The sequence below is a fragment of the Diachasma alloeum genome, unplaced genomic scaffold, assembly GCF_001412515.2.
Source record: "Diachasma alloeum isolate Michigan unplaced genomic scaffold, Dall2.0 Dall_scaffold_00469, whole genome shotgun sequence".
Lineage (NCBI taxonomy): Eukaryota > Metazoa > Arthropoda > Insecta > Hymenoptera > Braconidae > Diachasma > Diachasma alloeum.
This window is the reverse complement of record NW_021680602.1, coordinates 379,641-402,348: the sequence shown is the minus strand read 5'-3', so window position 1 is coordinate 402,348 and position 22,708 is coordinate 379,641. Positions and strand designations below refer to the sequence as shown.

General features: G+C 39.3%; 1 protein-coding gene across 1 annotated transcript in view; it reads left to right on the top strand.

The window, feature by feature from the left end:
- LOC107042447 (LIM homeobox transcription factor 1-alpha) overlaps positions 1 to 22,708 on the top strand; it is a 370,154-nt gene that overhangs the window by 26,389 nt on the left and 321,057 nt on the right. The window contains exon 2 of the mRNA XM_015263494.1: positions 3,484 to 3,580. Within this exon, the coding sequence (XP_015118980.1) occupies positions 3,484 to 3,580 (97 nt within the window). The remainder of the gene's footprint in view (positions 1 to 3,483; positions 3,581 to 22,708) is intronic.

Below are 22,708 nucleotides of genomic sequence, written 5' to 3'. Positions count from 1 at the left end.
CTTACCCCTCGGGTCCTGTACAGTCCGATTTAGGGTCACAATGGTAAAAAAAATCTCCCCCCCATACACCCAACTATCCGATTTAGGGTCAGAAGGGTCAAAAAAAAATTCCCCTCGCCCCTCGGATCGGCCACAATCAGATTTGGGATCTGAAGGGTCGGAAAAAAATCCCCCCTCCCCCTCGGACTTTCGCAATTTGATTTAGGGTTCGAAGGGTCATGAAAAAATCCCCCTCCCCCTCTTGGACTTCCTACAATGCGATTCAGGGTGAGAAGGGTCAAAAAAATCCCCGCTCCCCCCATGGACTTCACGCAATGCAATTAAGGGTCAGAAGGGTCAGGGAAAATTCCCCCCCCCCCTCCCCTCTTGGACTTACCTCAATGTGATTGAAGGTCAGAAGGATCAGGAAAAATTCCCCCGCCCCCCTCGTACGCTTAGCAATTCGATTTAGGGTCAGAAAGGTAAAAAAAATTCCACCCCCCTCCCGCCCCGAGGACTTCCCGCAATGCGATTAAGGGTTAGAAAAATAATTCCCCTCACCCCTTGCACCCGCATCAAAGAACCAAAAATCGACCCCCCCCCCGTGTGTGTGTCCTCTGAGAATGACACATCAAAAATCAATTGTTTGATTAATCATTAAAAAATTAATTTAAAAAACCGGCCGATGCTATCCCACTGTCAACCCATTGAGCAGGCGGCTGGCCTGCGACTGCTACTGTGCTGCTGACTTGACCGACCTACTCGGTAATTCGGCGCTGCCGCCAACTCGCAGAATCCCCCCCACACGACGTTCTAGTGGCATTAAGTACACTATAGTGTAATTACTGCTATAGCAGTAATTTCTTCAAATTCATCAAAAAATTCAATTAATGAGTGATCACTGACACCAATCTTCTGATAATTAATTTCCCAGTCATTATTCCACTGTATTTCGATCATTTTCATGTTTTTTAGGCCCAAAAATGCACATTTACAGACATCTACGGAACATCTACGCTATACCGTAAATGCGAGATCGCCAGGGTGCTTGCGTAAGCAATTGGTGGGAAGTGATTTTATAAGGATGATGTTTGAGAAAAAGTTTAATTATCCAACGTAGGGTCTCTAAGTTCAATTCTGACTTCGCAGCCGCCTTGCGTATTGATTCAGTTGGATGATTTTTGAAATGTTTTTTCACCTTGTCCACTACTTCTTCCGTCGTTACTGTGTAAGATGGATCCGGAAGATCATGGCCACAATCCTATAGGGTACCATGGTTGACAAAATTATCAATTACCCTACAAAAAAGAACACATTGACTCAAAAAATTCATTGGGGACTAACCTAAAAAAAAATCGTTCAGGAGAACTAAAAAATTCCTATCATTTGAGAGTGTTTTTACTCCCAATTCTGTGACTACCAAACTTACAACGAAAGCCTCTATCCCCATTTATGTAATTTTTTCCTCGGGAATAATAGCATTCAATGAGATACACTTTTTCTTTGACAGTAAGCCCACTCATTTTGAAGAATATGAACTAGACCTCGGAGTGTCCCGACAGAATTTGCCAGGCTCCAATTTTTATCCTACAACAGCCCAATCCTTGGTAACAAAGTGGAGAAGGAAATATAGGGAAAAGTTTTCACCTATTCCCATTTGTCACCTTGTATATATATTTTTTTCATAAATGTACGTATGAAAAAATTTTATAGAAAACCTAGCGATTTCGCTAGAAAATTCTATTGCAATTCTATAGAAATTCTATGGGGTTTCTATAGGATTTCTACTGGAATTCTATTGAACAATTCTGTTTGTTTTTTGCGTTGATTCTATCAGATATTCGTTAAGAAAAAGTCAATAAATTTAGAATTTCTGTTGGAATTTTTCTCTTGACATTTTTCTATTAGAATTATTGGGGAACAATTTCTTAAGTTTTTTTGGCTGGGTTTTGTTTTATTTTACATTACAGAATGGGAAAAAGTTAGAACATTGATGCCCAAGCATCGTTCTAGAAAAAAAAACAAGAGAAAATTCCAAACCGTAATTCAAAATCTATTGACTATTTCTCATCGAATATGCAATAAAATGAGCGCAAAAAATAAATAGAATTTTTCAATAGAATTTCAATAGAAATCCTATAGAAACACCATAGAATTTTTCTAGAATTCAAATAGAATTTTCTAGCAAATTCGCTAGATTTTCTATTGATTTTTTTCATACGTGTGGTGTCTGTCAATTATAATTGGAATAGGAAAATTCAATTTAAAGAACAGGAAAGAGCAATCCTGATTATATCCATTGACTATTCCGTTGGAAAACTCAGTGTATGCTAATTTTTTTCGCATTGTTTTCCATTGCTTCAGGAAAAGGAAGTAACCAAAGCGCTTCAGCAATTTTACCCAAAACGTTTCTACAGAAGCAACTACAGTATTTGATAACAGGATTGTGGTAAAAATCTTAATAAAAAGTGCGAAAGAGTACCATTGCAAGGATAACCAAGGAAGCTTCCGAAAGATTTGGATCTCATTAGTTGTGACCGAGAAGAATCTCAAAAATATAGATTGAACTAAAACACATTATTGCAGTATTGAATTTAATGAGAAAATGAAATAAATCATGATATATGGTTCTACACACTTAGAACGTGTTAAATTGACACACTCAACTTTGCTGCAGGTGTGATAACATTTTCATAGAATCTATCAAGATCGGCTCAAAATGTACAATTTTTGCAATTTTCGGATACTTCCAAGTTATCAAATGAAAACATTTATTACCAATCGATGGATTCATTAAAATTATAAAAATCATTTGTTTTTCGCATCGAAAACCGTAAGAATGTCGTAAAAGCTTGATGTTAATAGATTATCATGAAAATCCATCAACTCTTAGAAAAAATACTCGAAAATATCGAACAATTATGTGATAACCTAATCCAACTTCACTCTTTCAAATATTATCTCGCAGCTTACAGATATCGATTTTGAGAGATGCCTTGTTAATGTGAGCAGTCGCAAGAACCGCCTCAGTATTTTTTCCAAAAGGCGGAGCTCAAACCCGCCAATAATTGTACTCCGTTGCTCCCGAATGGAGGAGTGCAAGACACGCCCCTAGCAGCGTTGTCATGAAGCAATGGAGGGGCAAGAGGGTATTTTCAGGTCACGATTTAGTATGAAGTGAGCACACAATACATATGTTTCATCTTATCAAGATATTATCGTTAATGAGAAATTCTATGTTGTATTTATTGCAAAGCATTATGATGATTCCTATTTCTCAGTGGGAACGTAATTATTAATAATGTGTCGGTCAAGTTACTAGTGAAGAGTGTATTTGGGTGTTAAACGAGTTTGGATCAGTGTATTCTAAAAAATCGATTCATCATCACCTGTGCAATGTATTCTTAGTAAAAATATTGTGGAATGAACAATCCATGTAGTTTATTGATTTCTTCAAGATTATTCATCGCATATTGGCTACTGTGACGGTGTAATATATTGGAGTTGCTACCGTCGATACCTCAAACGAAGAATCATATAAAGGATCTGGAGTATACACTTTTCGCCATGCCATTTCGACAGAATAACATTTCTAATCCAGGTACGGAAAGAGAGATTGTTTTATTTCTTTCTATACACTGTTGAGTCAACTGTGCCTAGAGCTTAGAATGGAAACATTGATTGTGCGGCCAATAAAGTTTTCAAATGCTGAGTTCTCGAAAATTTTGCATCCGCGACAAATTCCGATCCTTGGGTGAAATGAAAGATGCACGGTCATAGGACATCGTTAGGATAAATTGAATTAAATTGAATTTATTTTCGAAGTGCTCCAGTCATTTCCTTAAACGAACTCAAGATAAAATGCGAATAAAATAGGAGATTTGTAATTTCTCTTAACATGTAATGCATATTGATGTATACTCACGAACAAATTGCAAATACAATGGGAGCTTGATCAAGTCTAAACAGAACTCATTTTTGTTTAATCTTGGGATGAATTGGGGTTTTCTCATTCTCGGAAGAAAATTTAGAAGTTAAATTATGTATTCCGAAGAAGGAAAAATTAGGGTTTTTGTCTACGATCTAGGGAGAAAAAGCAAAGCTACATTACATACCGGAGAAAGTCGGGTTTTTTTCTATTTTCGTAAACAAATATGGCTTAGACTTCAAAAAAAAAAGATCCCAAACATTGTCTCAGACGGACATAGTCTTGACAGATAGGAACTGATGAAAACTTCATGTGTTGAAATCGTACCGTTTCTGTCGTTTTTTCACAAGGCAAGATGACAAATTTCATGTATTACATCCTACATGCAAATATTCATATCCGACAAATATAAATTTCATATGAATAAAATAGGGAATAAGAAAAATAGAATAAAAAAGTGACATCAGACTTGGTGCAAAAACTGAAGAACAAAGGGGAAGGAAAATTTAAAAACGGTGTTCTTAAAAGATCACCTGTTCATTAAAAAGGAAGGGATAAAAAAACTCAAAAGAAAAATAAGAATAAAATCAATATAGGACATGTGAAAAAATGGAAAAATTGTAGATATGAGAGACACATCGAATATATGGTATGTAAAAATCATTAAACTGTCAGAGTTTTATCTTTCAAAAATTCGTCCGATCAATTTCTTCAATTTCATGGAATTGCTAAAGTACTGAGATTCACCCATATACCTTGTTGGAAAAAAGAAAAATTTCATGGATAAATCAGATGATGCCCATGATAGTGGCATTCAATTGGATTTAGGGCGGGCTTTAAGTGAATTTTTTGTGAGAATCGGAGACAAAAGTTCTAGATTTTTTTCATAAGATCGGAAATTCCGGCAAAATTTGTTTTTTGTTCTTTTTCATTGAATTTTCAGTGGAATTCCATATTTCACGATTTTGTACTCCATAAAACGAATTGAATCTGACTCTCATGAACATTTTTATTGATATGGAAAGTATAAAAAAAGAAAACCAAAATACTTTTTTGATATCCCTTTTTCATATTCTACTTTTCTCGTTCGATTTTTATGCTGAATTTGAGAAATTAGGAAAATATAAAAACAGAATATCAAAAATACTGAACTGATATCTTTGTTATATCATCCGTCGTCCTTTTTTTATACTTTTTATACTTGTACTTGAAATTTGCATTTTCTTTATTCTTTTTTCATCCTCTCATTATCCTTGTTTCTCATTATCCTTCCGATTTCTCACTGGAGAAATCTTATCTTTTTCCATGTTATGTTGTTGCCATATTTATCCTATAATTATATTTTTCCTGTTCTTCTCTCATTATTTTATCCCTTTTTTATCTGTTCTCTGTCCATTTTTTGTTAATTTCTGTGTACCGAGTCATGTCCCTTTCATATTCGATTTGTTAATTTATTTTTCGGCTTCAACTTTGAAATAGGGTTAATAAAAATATAAAATATCAGAATTATTCATTTAATATACCTTTTATATATTTTTCCTCCCATTTTTTTAAATTCCTGATGTATATCCTTTTTATTCCCTTTCCATCTCCTCATTATTTTTTTTAATCAAATGGTGAGCAGGAATGAACCCAGAATGAGAGAAATATCCGTTTAGGATCGCTTTTCTGAATTTTTTTATTCCGAACGGAAGCTTTGTAATTCTCGATTTTTACGATCTTCTAATTTTGCTTGGAAATGATTGCATATTCAATAACGAATGAAACTTGGCTATTTATTTCTTGTTAAACGATTACTCTTCAAATTGTTTGTGACTTCTAATGTTATTGATTGAAACTGAGAAACTATTGAAGAAACAGAAAAATTGAGAATCAAACAAGAGAACAACGCTCAATATGTACCTGGGAAAAGGAGGAAGAACAAAGAACACAAATCTGTTGATAGAGAGTCAAACTCAGATAATAAAATGACATCGTCAAACGCAGATTTATGCCCGAAAGATTAATAATCTGTTTTCCCATCTATTTCTTTATATTTAATTTTAAAAAAAACATCACGTGTTTGAGCAAACTCGATAAAAATGATACATTCTTCAAGACGGTCCATCTATTGGTACTCTACCGTCTATCTTCCGGTCCCATGGTCTATCTATTGGGCTTTTGAGCTATTTCCCACTTTTCCTCTATTTTAGTATTTATGGCTCCATTTTTTCCCGTCAACTTATTGTTTTTTAATCAAAAGTGATATATTTTTCGCTGCATAGCCCCCGTCTGGTATTCACATGCGTAACCTAACTATTTTAAATCCTTTAAAGAACCTCAAATTTTCCTTAACCGTCTATCTATTGGTCAGGAGCCTACTCGGCGGATTGAATTTTTTTTTTCGAAGTACTCGGCTCGATATCCCCAATTGAGATCATTCAAAATATGGATACACGTTCATATAAAGTTTTAGAGATATTCGCGTTTTTCTAATTTTTCATCTCAGAGTTGATTTAACATTCCACAATACACGTAGAAGACGGAAATAGAATTCAAAATTTTTGGTCATAATTAATACCATTGAGCCACACTAGTGTGTAAAATTTCGGTCCGATCAATTCAATACATTTTGGCATAGAACAATTCATCTGAAAATCGTTTTTGTCACAAAATTTATTAAAAGGTTGAATATCTTTCTGTAGACACCCTGTAGTATGCGGTACGGTTGTATGGCGATCAAAAGGTAGGTAATTGCTACGGATCCATTCGGAAGCGGACTACCAATGGAATTGGTAGAAAAAAAAAAAAGGACTAATAACGCAACAAGTAAGGGTCACACTCCTTCTGTCGGATAGGCTCGAACCCCTGTTTATTTTTTTAGAGGAACATGGGGTCATTTAAGGATCAGAAGATGGAGAATTAGATTGATACTAGACAATGAGTTGAAAAACTCCGCGCCAAGAGCGTTGGTCTTCCTTCTACTAATTTTTTATTTCATCAAGAATTTTTTAAAAATCCTCATTCGATTTGAAACAATTTCACTTATAGAAATATGATTGTGCACTATTTTCGTTTATTCGACATTGCTGACTTGGCTTTCATTTTCATTTCTTTGTATTTTTCAAAAATTTCTACTTCCTAGTAAGAACCAAACAAAACTTTTTCTTGGCGCAGTTTTTTTACAAAAACATTTGTTTTTGTTTTTTTAGGGAGATTTCATTATTTTTTTCAAAATAAACAAGGAATCGTTTTTATATCCTGTAAATTTTTTCATTTTCAATTCAATTCGGTTCATTTATTTTTCACACGATAAATCATCTTTCCAATTAACAATCGAAGTAAAACAAATAGTTCTATTCCACTGTCGTTATTTGCACCGACTTTTAATTATTTATTCAAGATTATTCGGCTGAATTTGCTTCTTCGAGAATTCATTTGTGCACGATACTCGATCGAAAAATATCTGTGGAATTCATCATTCGTGCACCATATTCAATTTGTAAATTTCCGGGCTTCCCTCCTTGGTGCGTGTGGTTGTATTGCACTGCTACCAACTCCGTAACAAAAAAATGATAGGAGTTGATGTGAAATGCGAGAATGTGCATATGAACCCGTTGCTATGCGCGTATTTTTTTAAATATTGCTTCGAACAAAAAAATAGTTACATCAATGAGAAGCTTGTGGCCAATTTATATAATGTAACTAAGAGTATTTTTCATGTAGCTCGTCACGTTTGTGTTTTATTTAATGAATATGATTCGGAGCTAGTGGAGGGGGTAGTTGCTTCATGTATAAATACACGGCAGCGATCGGCCTGATGTTTTGTACAATCGGAGTCAAAACTTTTCTTGGCCGATACGCTGCCGTATCTCGATAATGTCAATACCGAAATTAGGTCGATTCATAATTTTGAATTGAGTATAAAATATATGTGATTCCGGTATATTATTCCTGATTCAGGTATATTTTATACTCGATTCAGGATTATGAATGGACTTCCTTCCGGCAAAAATATACTCCATTTGTGTGTCTTTGTTGTTCCATGGGTAGTAGGCAGGCCTACGAGAGGAAGGTAATGAATTTTATGGTTCCGATCCCTCTAAAGATAGCTAAAAAAAATCAGCAGCCCACGTGAATTTTTACAGATTTTTAAAAATATTTTTAAGCTGTGCTTCACGAAGTTTTATTTCTTATGGAATTTTACACGTCTCGCAGTGTCCAAATGTAATAATGATTTTTTGTAACTCAATAACTCAACTTCTTGGCATCAACGTCCGTAAACTTACTAGCAAAAAGGCAAAGAATACGCAGAATTTTTTAAATTCCCGATCTATCGGGTAGTTATAGTAATGACCCCGGAAATCGAACGTAGAATTTTCATGATTTGTCCACGTTTCTTGACGTTTAGAATCATTTTCAACCAATTTTGAAGACATGTTCAGACATGTGAAGACATATGTGTGTGTGTATGTGTGTTTTGTTTTTATAGAGGTTTGGGAAAATCTTCAGAAAATTCTGGTAAAGAGATGTTAAAAGCAGATCTGGGATTTTTATCCAGTAAAAACCCTGTTTTCCTCTTTTTAGCTCTAATTATCCGTGCCTTGTCCCTCGCTACACCACCGCTAAATATTACTTCGTGAGGGGGGTCTCAGCTATTAGCTCTTCCACATTCTTTGCATCTGAAGTACATCCTCCTATCCAGCTAAGGTGTTGGGTGTGGGTAGGCGGTTCCAGCAGATTTTTCACCTATGCTGCAGCCTTGCGCTTGAGTTCCTCACTTCTGAGCTCCTTCATAACTGCGGCTGCAAAGTTGCTCGTTGCGTCCTAGGCTGCCTGCGATGACAGCATAGCTTCCAACAGATTCTCAGGCAGGACTTCCCTTTCAAGGACTACTTCCCAAGAACCCCGGGTCTCACTAAAACAGGGGCATCTGAAAAATACATACTCCGCATCTTCGTTAACTCCTGTGCAGACCGGGCACTCCGGGGAATCCTCATGTTTGAATTTATGAAGATACACCCGAAAGCACCGAAGTCCCGAAAATATTTGCGTCAGATAGTAACTAACCTCACCATACGTACGGTTTAACCACATATCTACCTGTGGGATTAGACGGTGAGTCCATCTCCCTTTAGTAGAGGCGTCCTATTTTAGCTGCCATCACTGCACTCTTCCGTCTCTCTTCTGTACTGAGTTCTACAGCACCGAGAGCTTCCGATTTCCTTCGCTGATACAAAGACCTTCGTTCCTCGGCCAATACTTCCAAGGAGAGCATCCCCGTAATGACCAACACTGCATCCTCGGATACCGTACGGTAAGCGCTCGCCACCTGTAAGGTGCTTAGTCGATAGGCTGGTGCGACCTTCCGCCACGATTCCTGCAGGTGTAATGCAGCGCCCCAAATGGCGATACCGTAGGTGAGCACTGATGTGACCACCGATGACGGCAGGGCTCATCTTCTTTGCTTAGGACTTCCGATGTTAGGCATGAGGCGGGATAAAATGGATCTGACTCCAGCCGCTTTTACTCCTAGGTGCTCAGTTTGCTGCTTGAAATTGAGTCGGGCATCGATCATCACGCCCAGGTATCGAATGAACGGCTGAGAAGTAAATTCACAAGACCCGACCTGCAGCCTTTTGGTCTCGGTTTTCTTTCTACTGGTAATCAGCACGGCCTCTGTCTTGTGCTCCGCCAGCTTCAGACCGACGGCATCCATCAAATGACGGACCGTGTGGAAGGTTGTGTCGAAGTAGTAGTTGATCTCTTCTAGGTATTTTCCCACGATGACTACAGTCACGTCATCCGCGAATGCCACGAGTTTAGTTTCCTGCGGCAGTCCCAGCATACATAACGTTCCACAACAAAGGACCCAAGACCGAGCCCTGGGATACCCCTCCGGTGACTCGGTACTCCTTGGAACCACCATCCGTATCGTACTTGAGGACTCTTCCAGTGAAATAGCTTGTGACCATTCTCTGCAAGTATCCCGGTACATTGAACTTCACCAAACCCTCGATAATACGGTCCCATTTGGCCGAGTTGAAGGCATTTTTTATGTCTAAAGTAACTACTAAGCAGTACTTTTTTTGTGCCGTTCAGCCATCTTTTCTCTGAGATCGCGTTTCTGGCCATGTTAACGACCAGATTGATGGCCTCTAGCGTGGATCGACCTTTGCAGAACCCGTATTGGTTGTCGGCCAACAGGGGTTCAATTACTGCTTCTATTCGTTGATGGACGATTTGTTCGAGGATTTTGCCAGCGGTATCGAGCATGCAGAGCGGACGATATGATGAAGGATCGTCCGGTGGTTTATTCCGTTTCGGTAGCAATACCAGTCTCTGCTGCTTTCACATGGCCGGGAACGTGCCTTCCCGTAAGCACTCGTTGTAAACGTCCAGGAACATATCCGGCATCGCATAAATAGCTAATTTCAACGCAATATTGGGAATTCTATCATGCCCAGGAGCCTTCGTGTTTTCTACTCTACTGCACGCTTCCATCAACTCCTCCTTAGTGATTGGTGGAACCATCATCTCTTCTCCCCGATCGTCCGTTCTGTGAACTTCCGGTGGTTGCGGGAACAACACCGTGACGATTTTCTCCATCAACACAGGGCACGTAGGCGATGGCATTGGCTGACTCTTCAGTCGCATCATCACCACCACTACGGTCTCCCCCATGGATCATGTTCCATCTCATCAAGGAGCTCGCTCCATGATTGCCTTTTACTGCATTTGATCGCCTTGCTGAGTTTGCGGGGTGCTCTTTTATATCTTAGATGCAGCTCCTGAAAGCCTGGCTTTTCACGGCCACGCTGAGATAATCTCCTGGCTGCATTGCACTCCTTTCCTAGTGTGGCGATAGTGTCGTTCCACCAGTACACCGGTGGATGCCGATTTGAGGTCCGCTTTCAGGTCATGGTGGCATCGCAGGATTCTACTACTCTTTGCATTATTTTGCGTACCTTCTCAGTGGCATTACTGCCACTAATTGAGTCATCGCCTAATGCTGATGAATAAGAGCTAGCATTGAAAGTGCTCACTCTCCAGCCAATGCAGTTAGTCTTCTTTGGCGTCGAGGTGAATCTCTGGCGAGTACATATCTCCCAGATTATCGCCCGGTGGTGGCTCGCAGTGTAGCCATCAATCACTCTCCATGAGCAGTTCCCCTTTGCAAGGGTGCTGCTCACGAACGTGAGGTCCACAATCGAGCTCGCTTCTCCCCTCATGAACGTCGGTTCATCGCCGCTGTTCAAGAGAACTACATCCAATGCGGACATGGCTTCCAGTATAGCTTGCCCCCTGATGTTCGTCTCCTTACTCACCTAGTCGACTGCCCAGGCGTTGAAGTCTCCGGCTATCGCCACGGAACAGTACTGCTTCGCATCATCGGTCAATCTATCCAGGAAATCTGTGAACGTCGACAGAATGGCTTGGTGGGGTGTAACAGTTGTAGAAATGGATTCCATCAACCTTAGCCTTCACGAAGCCATTCTGTATGCTATCACTTGTACTACTCTGGAATGGCCATTTCCCACAAGCCCAAATTATGGCCTTCTTGCTGGCGTCATTCACTCAGCGCCCATCGTTCAGGTGGCGATATGGCTCTGAGATGATGGCGAGATCGACTTTCAACTTCCGCACCGTCTGCATAAGCAGATCATGTGCAGCCTCACAGTGGTTGAGATTGAGTTGAAGTACCTTCATCGTCGCTTGTTGTTGGTCTTCTGGATTGCCTCCTTATACACTGGGCATCTACTGCTGCCAATAGAGTGGGCACAATTCTCCACGTTGCCTTTCTCGGTGCATAAGGCGCATCGGTGCTTCTCCTTGCAATCTGTGGCTTTGTGACCGGTCTCTGAGCACTTGACGCAGAGCTTGGAGCGGTTGACTGTACTCTTGTACTTCATGGCGAGATGTCCGTAATGTCAGCACTTGAAGCACTTGACCGGTCTCTCCACTCTCCTCACTCGGCAGTTGACCCAGCCCATTTTAATCTTCCCATGCTCTCCCAGGATCTTCTTCGCTGTCGTAGCTGCGAGTCTCACTGAGGCAGTCTGGGTATCTCCATACACTTTTCGAAGGGACTTAACCGCATCCGCGTTGATCTCATGCTCCTCTCCAGCTGCTGCTTTTAGGGCTTCGATGACATCCTCCTTCGGTGTAATTTCGTAAAGATCTTTGATCTCGAGATCTTCTTGTGGCTTTCTTACTAAGCCCTTCCGCCTCATCTCCGAGCAGAATGGCGATGGCTTTACGTAGCTTAGATGCACGGTCGGTGGTCTTTCTGTTCAAAACGATCAGTATATCCCCGGTTGCTGTTCGGCGGATCTTGTCGACACAGCCGCTAGCGTGCTCAGAGGGAGCATCCTTCTTCACCCGGCGTAGGATATCCGAGTATTTCTCTTTGTCCTCGGGTCGGACAATCAGAGCATCTGGTCTGGGTGCTGGTTTCCGAGGAGCCCTCGCTTGTTTCTTTCTTTCCTTCGTCTTTTTGGGAGGCGGCTGTGAATGGAGCTGTCCGGCCTGCGTCTTATTCTCCTTCTTGTTGTTCTTCACCTGCGTCCATTCAGCATTAGCAGGTGGATCGGAAAATGCCACAGTCTGCGGACCTTGCTGGTCAGATCCTGTTGCTTTAGCTACTTCAATGTTTGAGCTTCTGCCGCAGGTGAGCCTTTCGAGCGCTTTCTCTGCACTGCTTCGCGGACATCTCGGGCCGACTGCATGGTATTCGGATCCTCCAAATCCGAGTCCTTTGCCGTCGTTTCGGAGTCCGTCCGTAAACGCACCGTGAGTAGTGTTGGTGGAGTTCGTACGGGTTTGGTAAAGGAGAGTCGTTCTTTGGTGCGTACCTCCTCCAAGCTCTTGAGTCGTCTGTACGCGCTGCCGATGGATGCCACCTTGGATTTGATTTCCTTGTGGACATTTATCTTAGGCTGGACAAACTCATGTAACTCTGTGATGAGTTTCTCGATGCCCATGCGTAACGACATTCTGTCACGTGTTGAGTCTCATCTCTCCTTGTAGCATCCGATGCCGAGGAGTCCACCTTTAACGACTGTGATGATTAGCTCCTCCCATAATCCATGGAGCCGGCATCAGAACTGATGGCGGGATTCTCCTTGTTAAGGCTACCCGCATGGGAACTTTCAATTTTGTCATCACTCATCATTTTTCTACGAGCTGTTATCGGGAGCCTGACCCGGGGGTGTTCTAGGGAGCCCACCCTACATACCTCTTTTAGAATTGGGTTTCTCGGAAGGTGTTGGTTCGCGCCGACATATTTTATTTAGTGGATACCCTATATTCTGAACGGCAGTTCAGAATATCGAGATTTCTCCTATGCACCATCTGGATACGCGCGACGTTGCAGTACCTTCCAGCCTGCGAAACTCTCAGAAAGTAAAGGCGTTCCTTACTGAGAGGATCCGTGGTGTGTGTGTGTGTGTGTAAACAAAATTTTGCCCGACGATTACTCTTGAACGAATGATATGATTCAATTTTTTTTTGCAATCGATACATCTTTGTGTAACTTAGAACTGATTACTTCGTGAAGACGATCGTCTCAGCGGTTCTTCAGTTATTCGCAAAAAACATGTGAAAAAATGCAAAAAATGAGGTTTTTTCACTTATTTCATCACTTTTTCAGTGGAAATGATGCAATTTGGATTGTTCTCTATACAATAGATGAATATAAAACGTGTACTTGGCCGATACGCTACCGCGTGTCTCGATCTTCGTATGCAGTAGAATAAAGTGAATTTTTAACAAAATCGACTCGGGCGTTTTCCAGTTATTCTAAAAATAAAACTTTTGGAACTTTGATTTTTTTTTATTATCATAGCTCTGATTCCATAATTGATCACAACAATGATCTCCATAAAACTCCCACGTGAAAATGAACCCGTGTGCCCTGAACGACTGAATACACGGAGTCAGAAGATGAGAATTAGAAAGACTATGTGGTGAAATTAATATAGGTGGGATTGTATGCATTAGTAGAGGTGAAGAAGAGTCGATAGAAAAGATCAATATGACTGAGACATAATCAGATGAAAAGAAGTGTACTGTGATAGAATTTATAGTATTCTGGGTCAGGAGTCCATTTACTCCCTTGGGTCACAACCCTCATTGAGTCACGCATATCTACTCAACCACCGGAACTGATTGAATTAGATGAGAACAATTGACTTTACCATTCTTCAATTATAGGAATGGATCATGAAAATTAAGTGGTACAGATTTTTGAAAAAATTATGATAGAGGACAGGTGAGGATAACACTAATCGGCAATGATTCGCAACGATAATACGGAGCATTACTGAAAATCAGCATAATTGCAGGAAAAAACCGAGAGAATTCACTCGCTTTTCGAACGATAGAATTGAAACGTGAATACGAATGTAATATGTGTCGTCTATGAATTCCTTCATTTTTTAACTTCCCGACCCGCAGGGAGGAAGTTATTGTAATGACCCGGAAAATCGAATGTGGAATTTCGATGATTTCTCCACATTTCTCGACCTCCGGAATCATCTTGATACATTTTTGAAGACATGTCTGTGTGTGTGTGTGTGTGTGTGTGTGTACGTATGCGACCAAAATTTTGTCCAACGATATCTCCTGAACGAATGAAGCGATTGATTTTTTTCTTCCTTCAAACGATGAGTGTTTATGTAGCTTAGAAATGTTTAGTTTATGAAAACAATTGACTCAGCGGTTTTTTATTTATCCACATAAAACTTGTAAAAAATGCCAAAAAGCGTTAATTTCATAGAAATTCGACCATTTTAACTAAGGTAACGATGGGATTTGAATTAATTTTGTGCAATCGATGCGTCTTCACATAACTTGATTCTCATTGGATTTTCAGCAAAATCTCCTCAGTAGTGGTTGAGTTTTTTAAATAAAACTTTCGAATTGTGCAATTATGAAAAAGGGAAAGTTGGAAAATTTTAGAGTGGGTCAACTTTGAAGTTACAAAATTTTGAAGTGGGTCAACTTTCAAGATGGAAAATGTCGAAGTGGGTCAACTTTGAAGTTGCAAATTTTTAAGTGGATCAGCTTCGGAGTTGAGAGAATTTTGAAGTGGGTCAAATAAAAAGTGGGTTTAACTCAAACTTGATTCAAGTTTGAGTTAAATTAAATTGCAAATGCGTTCTTTGTGAAATCACCCTAAGGGTAATGCCACAATGGATGCAACGCTAAACGCATGCAACGCATGAAATAATTATCCAACTGTTTTCCGAATATTTCTGACAATGACTAGCATTGCGTATAGCGTGTGCCGCATTCAGTGTGGCATGACCCCAGTGTCAACAAAAACAAATGGTCGGGAAGTTATTGGTTCCATCCGTAATGGGTCACACCCAATTCCATCAACCACTACGGGTCATACCCCAAAGGGGGCAAATCAAAAGTTTTTGGCGAGATAAAAATTCAATTTTTCACAGGATTTAGGGGTTTTCATAGATGCGTACGACACTTACGAACTGTCCATTTTTCTTATCGATTCAATCATATAATTGTTGATATATCGTACTATCATGCCAAGAAGAACGAAAATTTTTAAGCGAATTCAATGCCGAGAAAAATACAAAACAAAATTCATCAATTTTCGTGTAGGCGCAGGTGCTAGACTTATCCAGTGCTTTTACAACGGTCATAAACACAGAAACTGAACCCTAGCAAAAAATTTTGGCCTATTGCGTTGACCATTTCTAGGGAGGGATTTACCTCTCATTACGTTTGACACTTTTCAACATACGTTTTTATTTCTAACATAAAAATATCATAATTATTTACATTTCCATTGCAAAATTTACATTATTGAATCAGTTAGTTTTCAAGGATTTCAACAAAACATGAATGATAAAAAAGGCTTACTTCTAACTATCATTATACTATTTTTACCATTTTTGTCTGTGACTAATGCTTAAAAGTTGATTTTAATATTTTTGCCCTCATTTTAATATGGCAATGAAAATGAGATTGGAATCATTGAATGCATTGACATTTTTCGATGAATTATTGAATATCACTCATATTTTCAACCGATGATTTATTCAGATAGTTTTCTAATGAAAACTTCAAGCTTTCTCGTATGCAAGCAGGTGTGCACCTCCCGTAATTTTTTCGTCACTTGCATCACATTCTGCTTATTGTCTTCATCTTTTGTGAGAAAAGTATTCTATTCGCTCATGAGAGCCACACTCCTTTCTGCCCCATCATATGTAACAAGAAATGATCTCACAACTTTTGAAGCCTCTATATAATCTTCACAATTTTCCCATTTCGTAGGGTCGACATTCAGGAAATCATGTTTGAGGTTCAAAATCTTAAAGAAGGTAACGGTATTTTGAGTCACGAATTCATCCAAACTCCCCTTTCCGATAAATTTGAGATCTTTCATTCCTGATTTTCTCTTTTTTCGATCATTTTTGAGTGCAGGACACGATTTTATAGCTTCGCATATCTTTTTCTTGCACTCTATACTCAAATATTCATCGAAAAAAGAGAAAGCCATCAATTCTCCTGGTAAGTACCAGAGATGGTTCCCAAACTTCTCAAATACTGCATTGTAGACTTGTGACAACGTAGAACTATGATCAGTTACTAATTTTTTCAATAGTTCTAAATCATTTTTGGGAGCTACAATTGCATTTGATGTTGTGAACCAACTCTTCTGATACAGCAGGACGATGAAAACACAAATTCTCCACAAAGCTGATATTTCCTGAGATGTCATATGAAATTAATCTCTTAATCGGAATATTTTTAACGAGTAAATTGCCTTCGCTATTCATCTAGCATGATGAATGGGACCCAGCCCTCGGAATCGATTACCATTTGGAAGATTTCCACCCAAAAACATCACCACCAGTTTCAGAAACTCTTTGTAGTCCTTCCTGATGTTATCAGTCTGTTAAGAGATGAATAAGAAAAGTTCAATTCAATTCTTCGATCGATTGAAGAAATTATTTCGTTGGATTGAGTATTGTGAATTTTTCTTCATAACGTACCTTCCATCGTGAGTAAGCAAATGCCAGGGCGTTTTCTGCATAATTCCTGACTGCTGCTTTTACATCATCATCTTGGACTCCTGGTGAAAATTCTTCTTTCTCAATGTTTTTCCATTGCCCTTGGAATCTTTTGAAAATGAGAATATCCGGTCCAGTAGTTGGCCCCATAGAAGCTTCAAAAGCAGATTTCAGCAGTAGTTCCAATACATGATGTCGGCAAGCAAGATGCAATAGATCCCTTCCCAATAACTGCTCCAGTAAGACACATGCACCATTTGCACTGCCCGTGTTGCTAGCAGTGGTATCAAATACCATGGCGCATATATCGTCGAGATATTCTCCATCCTTCAGGCATTTTAAAATAGCATTTGCCTGCTTCACCACTCCCTCGTTCTAGTTTTGGAACTCCAAATAATTGAACCCCTCCAATGCCCGATATAAGAACACGGAGTCGATCCATTTTTTCGAATTTGTTCTCTATCGATGGTAATTGTTTGCCATCCCAATGAACAGTGGTGAAACTGGAACATCTATTCTTGACCCGATTTTTAATGGCATTACTCAGAGTCGTCCGGTAAATCCCCTAACTTCGACGGATAGTTTCTCGGCTCAGATGAACGTCATCTAGAGAGATCCCGGCTGTTATGAGGGTGGCTGCTATGATACGTGCTGCCATACGATCGCTGACTTTTGCTCGATACAAAGCGGCGGTGAATTTCGGAGACAGACGAAAAATTTTCTTCACGTTGCTGGGCTGCGAATCGAATTTATAGTCGCAATCGTTTTCGTGACAGTCCAATTGTTTCATGAGTCTATCCAGATCTTCTTCTTCGTCCCACTGGTAATTACTGTAATTTGCAAGAATCCTAGGCGGCTCTACTGCAAAATGGGAAAAATTAATAAAAATTGATGAGAGATTATCATGGGAATAAGGCAAAAGAGTATTGATAGAGAAAAAGTCAGGACTTGTCAATATTTTCTCATCAGTCAGTACAAGCATTCATTAAGGAAAAATACACTAATTATGTCCACTAAAAAATTGTAATGTGTGATAATCGTGGAAGTTATTAAAAAAATGTGGCGGGAGCCATAAGAAATTAATTTCTTGAATTTATTTCGTAGCGTCTCGAATATTCCAAACGTCGGAATTCGAGACAAACGTCATTCTGTTCTTGTCCCTCACGAAATTTCAGGACAATTCTCGAACCTTCGATAAATGAAGGTATATAAACTCGTACGCTCCCCGGCGGACTAAGTCAGTCTACTTTTGAGTACGCATGTAAACACTTGCCTTTAAATATACAGTTCCTGTCAATACCGAGTTATTATTTTTGATACCCGCGCCAAACCGCCACAAAAAAGTTCTGCGAACATTTTTCATTTTCAATTCTCTCAAATAAATAGATCATGATCTGGCAGCAAATTTCGATCCCTTTTTTCAATAATTCCGAATTCAACCGTCAAATGTCTTTAAATGTTCAGTGATCGCAAGAAGGGGATAGCCTACAGAATTAAAAATAAGGAAAATACGTGAAAAAAAGGGATTAGTCCTGGTACCTTTTTCCTGTGTCTTTAACATCTCTCCTTCACATGGAGGAGCCCAGGAGGCTATATCAAGAATTTTGTCCAAGTAACGTCTTTTTCCTCGCTTGTGGAGATCCAATAGAATTCTTGCCTGTTCATTTTTGATCAGGGCCACTTGTGTCTTATTAGCAATATCGAATAAATCATCCAACTTGCAACTGAATTCCGACTCCTTGTCATAGGCTATTTGACAAGTCTCTCTACGCATGGGCCCGGTTTTGAACACCTTTCTGTAGTCCGTCACTAATTGCTTCAACTTACTAATTGCATCACACTTCTTTATCATTGGCACTTCTGCATATTCAAAAAATATGGCACACTTGCGAATAACGTACTTCGGAGCTGCCTGAAAAGTCAATTTTGGCGTGGCGTGTCTCGTACTATAAAAGAAACGCTCTAGAAGTTGTCTCTTTGAAGGTAAGTGGCTCCCCTGAATTTCTGCAGTTCCATGACCAATCAATCTGATTTTCATATCCTGTCGTGTTGGTGGCATTCTTACATTTTTTTCTCTCCTCTGTGGATTGAAAATTTTATTCACACACTATTACAAACACGGAAGATTTGTACCTTGAGCTGGTCACAGAAACAGAAGTCTGGAGAATCCTTCGATGCTGTCTCTCAGAGTCTCGTTCTGACTGATCACTAGTACAGTTATGAAAAAGGTTGGAAAATATTGAATTGTCAAAAGGACAAAGTAGTGGGAGGTCGAGGGACGAATATTGAGAGAATACCGCCTTCAATATCATAAATTTTGTCCCATTCATCAAGGTTCCTCGAAGGATAGTCATTTGTGCATCCCCTTCAGCGAAATGGGATTATAATTTAAAATTTTCGCCTCAGAAAATGTTGGCATAGTATTGGGAATTTTTCATTAACTCAGAAATATTCAAATAGTAATTATTGTCGAAAATGAACCTAGAATCGCGAAACCGTTTGTTGTGAACTTTCATATTCATTTGGAAATTTAGAGGCTGAAAAATACCCAGAATTATATACAGATGAAGTGTGACCTACATCCAAGGTATGCTTTATGTTTATTTGCAAAAAACCTTTCGAGACGCCCACTTTTCATCATAATATCTCGGAAACTATTGAGACGTCATTGAAATATGCAATGCAGACAATTTGGATGATTTCATAATGAAGGCAATAATTTTTCATTTATACCTCTGCGGCTCATAGTTATTGACTTATTTACATTTATTCTGGACATCACTCTGTGTGGCATGGCCAACTACGAGCATTTTTGTCTAGCACAAGGATTTGTATAGGGCCGGCTGCGATCTCTTCGCTATGAGAGCAACAGAGACGGTCCTATGCAAGTCACTGGGCGTTCTACTTGGACAGCAGACTCGGAGGGCCGTCCGCAGCCATTTTCACTACCTGACATAGGATGGTCATAGGAACCATTAACTTCTGCCCGAGGTGTATGAACGTTGGCTGCCAGTAGGTCAACTTTTCTCGTCAAACTTTGAACTCGTTGCGCATACATGAAAATTGATTGAAAAATCCGAAAAAATTCGCATGGACTGGTGATTTTTTAGCCGTCTTTTTCAGGAATCGGGACACTAAAATTCATTCTCCTTCTCCCGCAGGCCGGCCTAATGGGTAGTTTTAATCTTCCTGTAAATTTGACTCGCGAGTGTGTGGAATCGAACACTAGCTCAATTTTAATATAAAATATGGGACATTCCATGTCAACTCAGCCACACCGGATTTTTTTTTGTCTGAGAAAAATTATTGAGTAGGTGCATTATGAACTACTACATACAGCCAGTGATCTAGCAAAATTTCATTGCCCTGCCACTTTTTGTTTCTGAGATAATCATTACGAAACTTGAAATTTTCAAAAAATCATTACTTCTGAATGGAGCATCCGATTTTGATAAATAAAAAAAGAAAATTTTCGTTTTTTCTCGTACTTCAAGATAAAAAATACTTCAGAGCCATCAAGAAGCTCCTAGACTGATTTTCCAGGAATTTTTCGCGTTTTCATTTTTTTTTCACTCTAAAGCCGCTCGATATTCGATCGAAATATTTTTTTTATGATAGAGGATGTCCTTTTATGATACGAAAAAATACGCCATAATGGAAGAGCGAAGCAATGCACCGGAAATTTTTTTTTTTTCGAAATTTTTGGGTTTTTCAGTTTTTAGGGGAGATCCATCGGTTTTTTTCAAAGAAATCAGTCTGTCAACTATTATTCTTTGTTCATATATGATGGCAAAAGAGTACGCCATCATGTAAGAGAGAAAGAATGCTCCGAAAAAAATTTTTCTTCGAAATTTTTACGTTTGTCTGTCGTTTAGGAGAGTTGCATTATTGTTACTGAAAAAGGGGTTTGTCAATAGACATTTTCTGTTCTGCTGGATAGAATAGACTATTGATACGACTATAAATCTTTTCTCAACAACACACTGTGCTTTCCACTGACGAAAAAGTATGGGAAAAAAACAATTTTTATTCTTCTATAACGACAACATTTTATATTTTCACGTTTTTACATTTTTACAATACGGAAAAATACTCCACTCTCTTCGACGACACATTCCAACATGCACTGATGAATTATTTACATCACGATTACTGTCTTCTGCGGGTTTTTCGTTTTGTTGTTGTTTGTTTTTGCTTTGGGAAAACCTCCTCGTTAGCCGAAGCCGAATATCGTTTAATTAACAATTGCTCTCCCGGTATCGGAATAAAACAATGGTGTTTTTGAATGGCTGGAATAGCTTTGGCACTATCAAATCTCTCTTTCAACTTAGTTTTGATATTCTCGTGTTCTGCCTTGGTGAAAAAAATACATCAATTCTTTCTAAATTCTCTTTTAACCATCGAAACAAAGCATCTGGTATGAGGATTGGTTCACCATGAACGATTTGCAAGCTCTTACGTCTGGCTTCTCTCTTAAAGACAGCTCATACTCCGTCACAAGCTCCTTTACCGTGCGCGGTTGCATGAAAATGGGCCTCCGCAACTATGCCAAAATCAGTCTTGTGATGCAAGAGATTCGTGATCTGAAAACGATTCTTGTAATGTTGTGCAGCTCCATCGGTGACATAGATAATTTTCTCCACTCTTTCACAGTTGTCTTTCACATGCTGTATTAAAATCTTCTGTATCAAATAAACAGCGGCAGTATCGTGAGTCGTACTGTCCGACAAAACGACTAAACTCCGATGTTGGATTTCATTTTTTTCACGGTAGTACTAAACAGTGGGATGAACTGTACACTGGTCATTATTGTAGTGGAAGGATTGAGCAGCATCTTGAGCCACAAAAGCGTAATTTTCCGAAAAATCACAATGCACTAGTACTTCTCCATTGTCCAAATTCTCTTTTCGCTGTTTGACAAAAGCCGATTGTTCTTTAGCGATGAAGTGATAGGACTACTATCAATCATTCCATTAGAAGATCAATGAATTCATCCATCGAGAGGGACTGTGTCTGCAAGATACACCTGTCAGTACTTTGCCACATGCGAAATTCGACCAGTTCCACGACAGAATCACAGAGAAGTTTCTTCAGTTCACATGATAATGATTTCACTCCAGGACAATCGTTACATTCATCCAGATGACAGACCGGGGTTGGATTTGCACACATCAATTTTGCTAGACAATCTTTGTAATCTCTGAGTGGACAGGGGGAAGCTTGAGTCAGAGTTGCAATATAAATTGCCTCTAGCATCAATTTGCAATTTTGATGATACGTACAAACACATACCACGTGAGTGCCATTTGCTCCCGCCACTACACATTGTTTAGGTCTTAGCTCGGCAAACTTACTGAAACCGACCTTAGCATCTCCATTCGCATGTTTGTATTTCCGATGAAGGACTTTTAGATTTTCGAGTATCATTCGCTTTTGCTCTACTTTCTTCTCTGCATTGATCTTGATGGATATTTTATCTTTCATTCCTGGCATGACGCGACTGTGCTCTAGGTAAAAACTGTGTACCTTCTCGACGGTTGTGGTGGATAGTGAATGACCTGCTTTTGCAATTGATGAAGCAAACACTCCTTTAATTTTTCTCAATCTTTTCGCTCTTGACGCCATGTATCTGGTAGTTTCAAATTCAGAGGCAATTTCCGGCGCACTCCCCGACTGTGGATGAACCGTCAAAATTTGCAGGCGCTCACAGTAGTTTTTCAGATCTTTGAATTTCTGCTTCAAACCATCCAACATTTCTTCTAATTCTATTTCTCTCGCA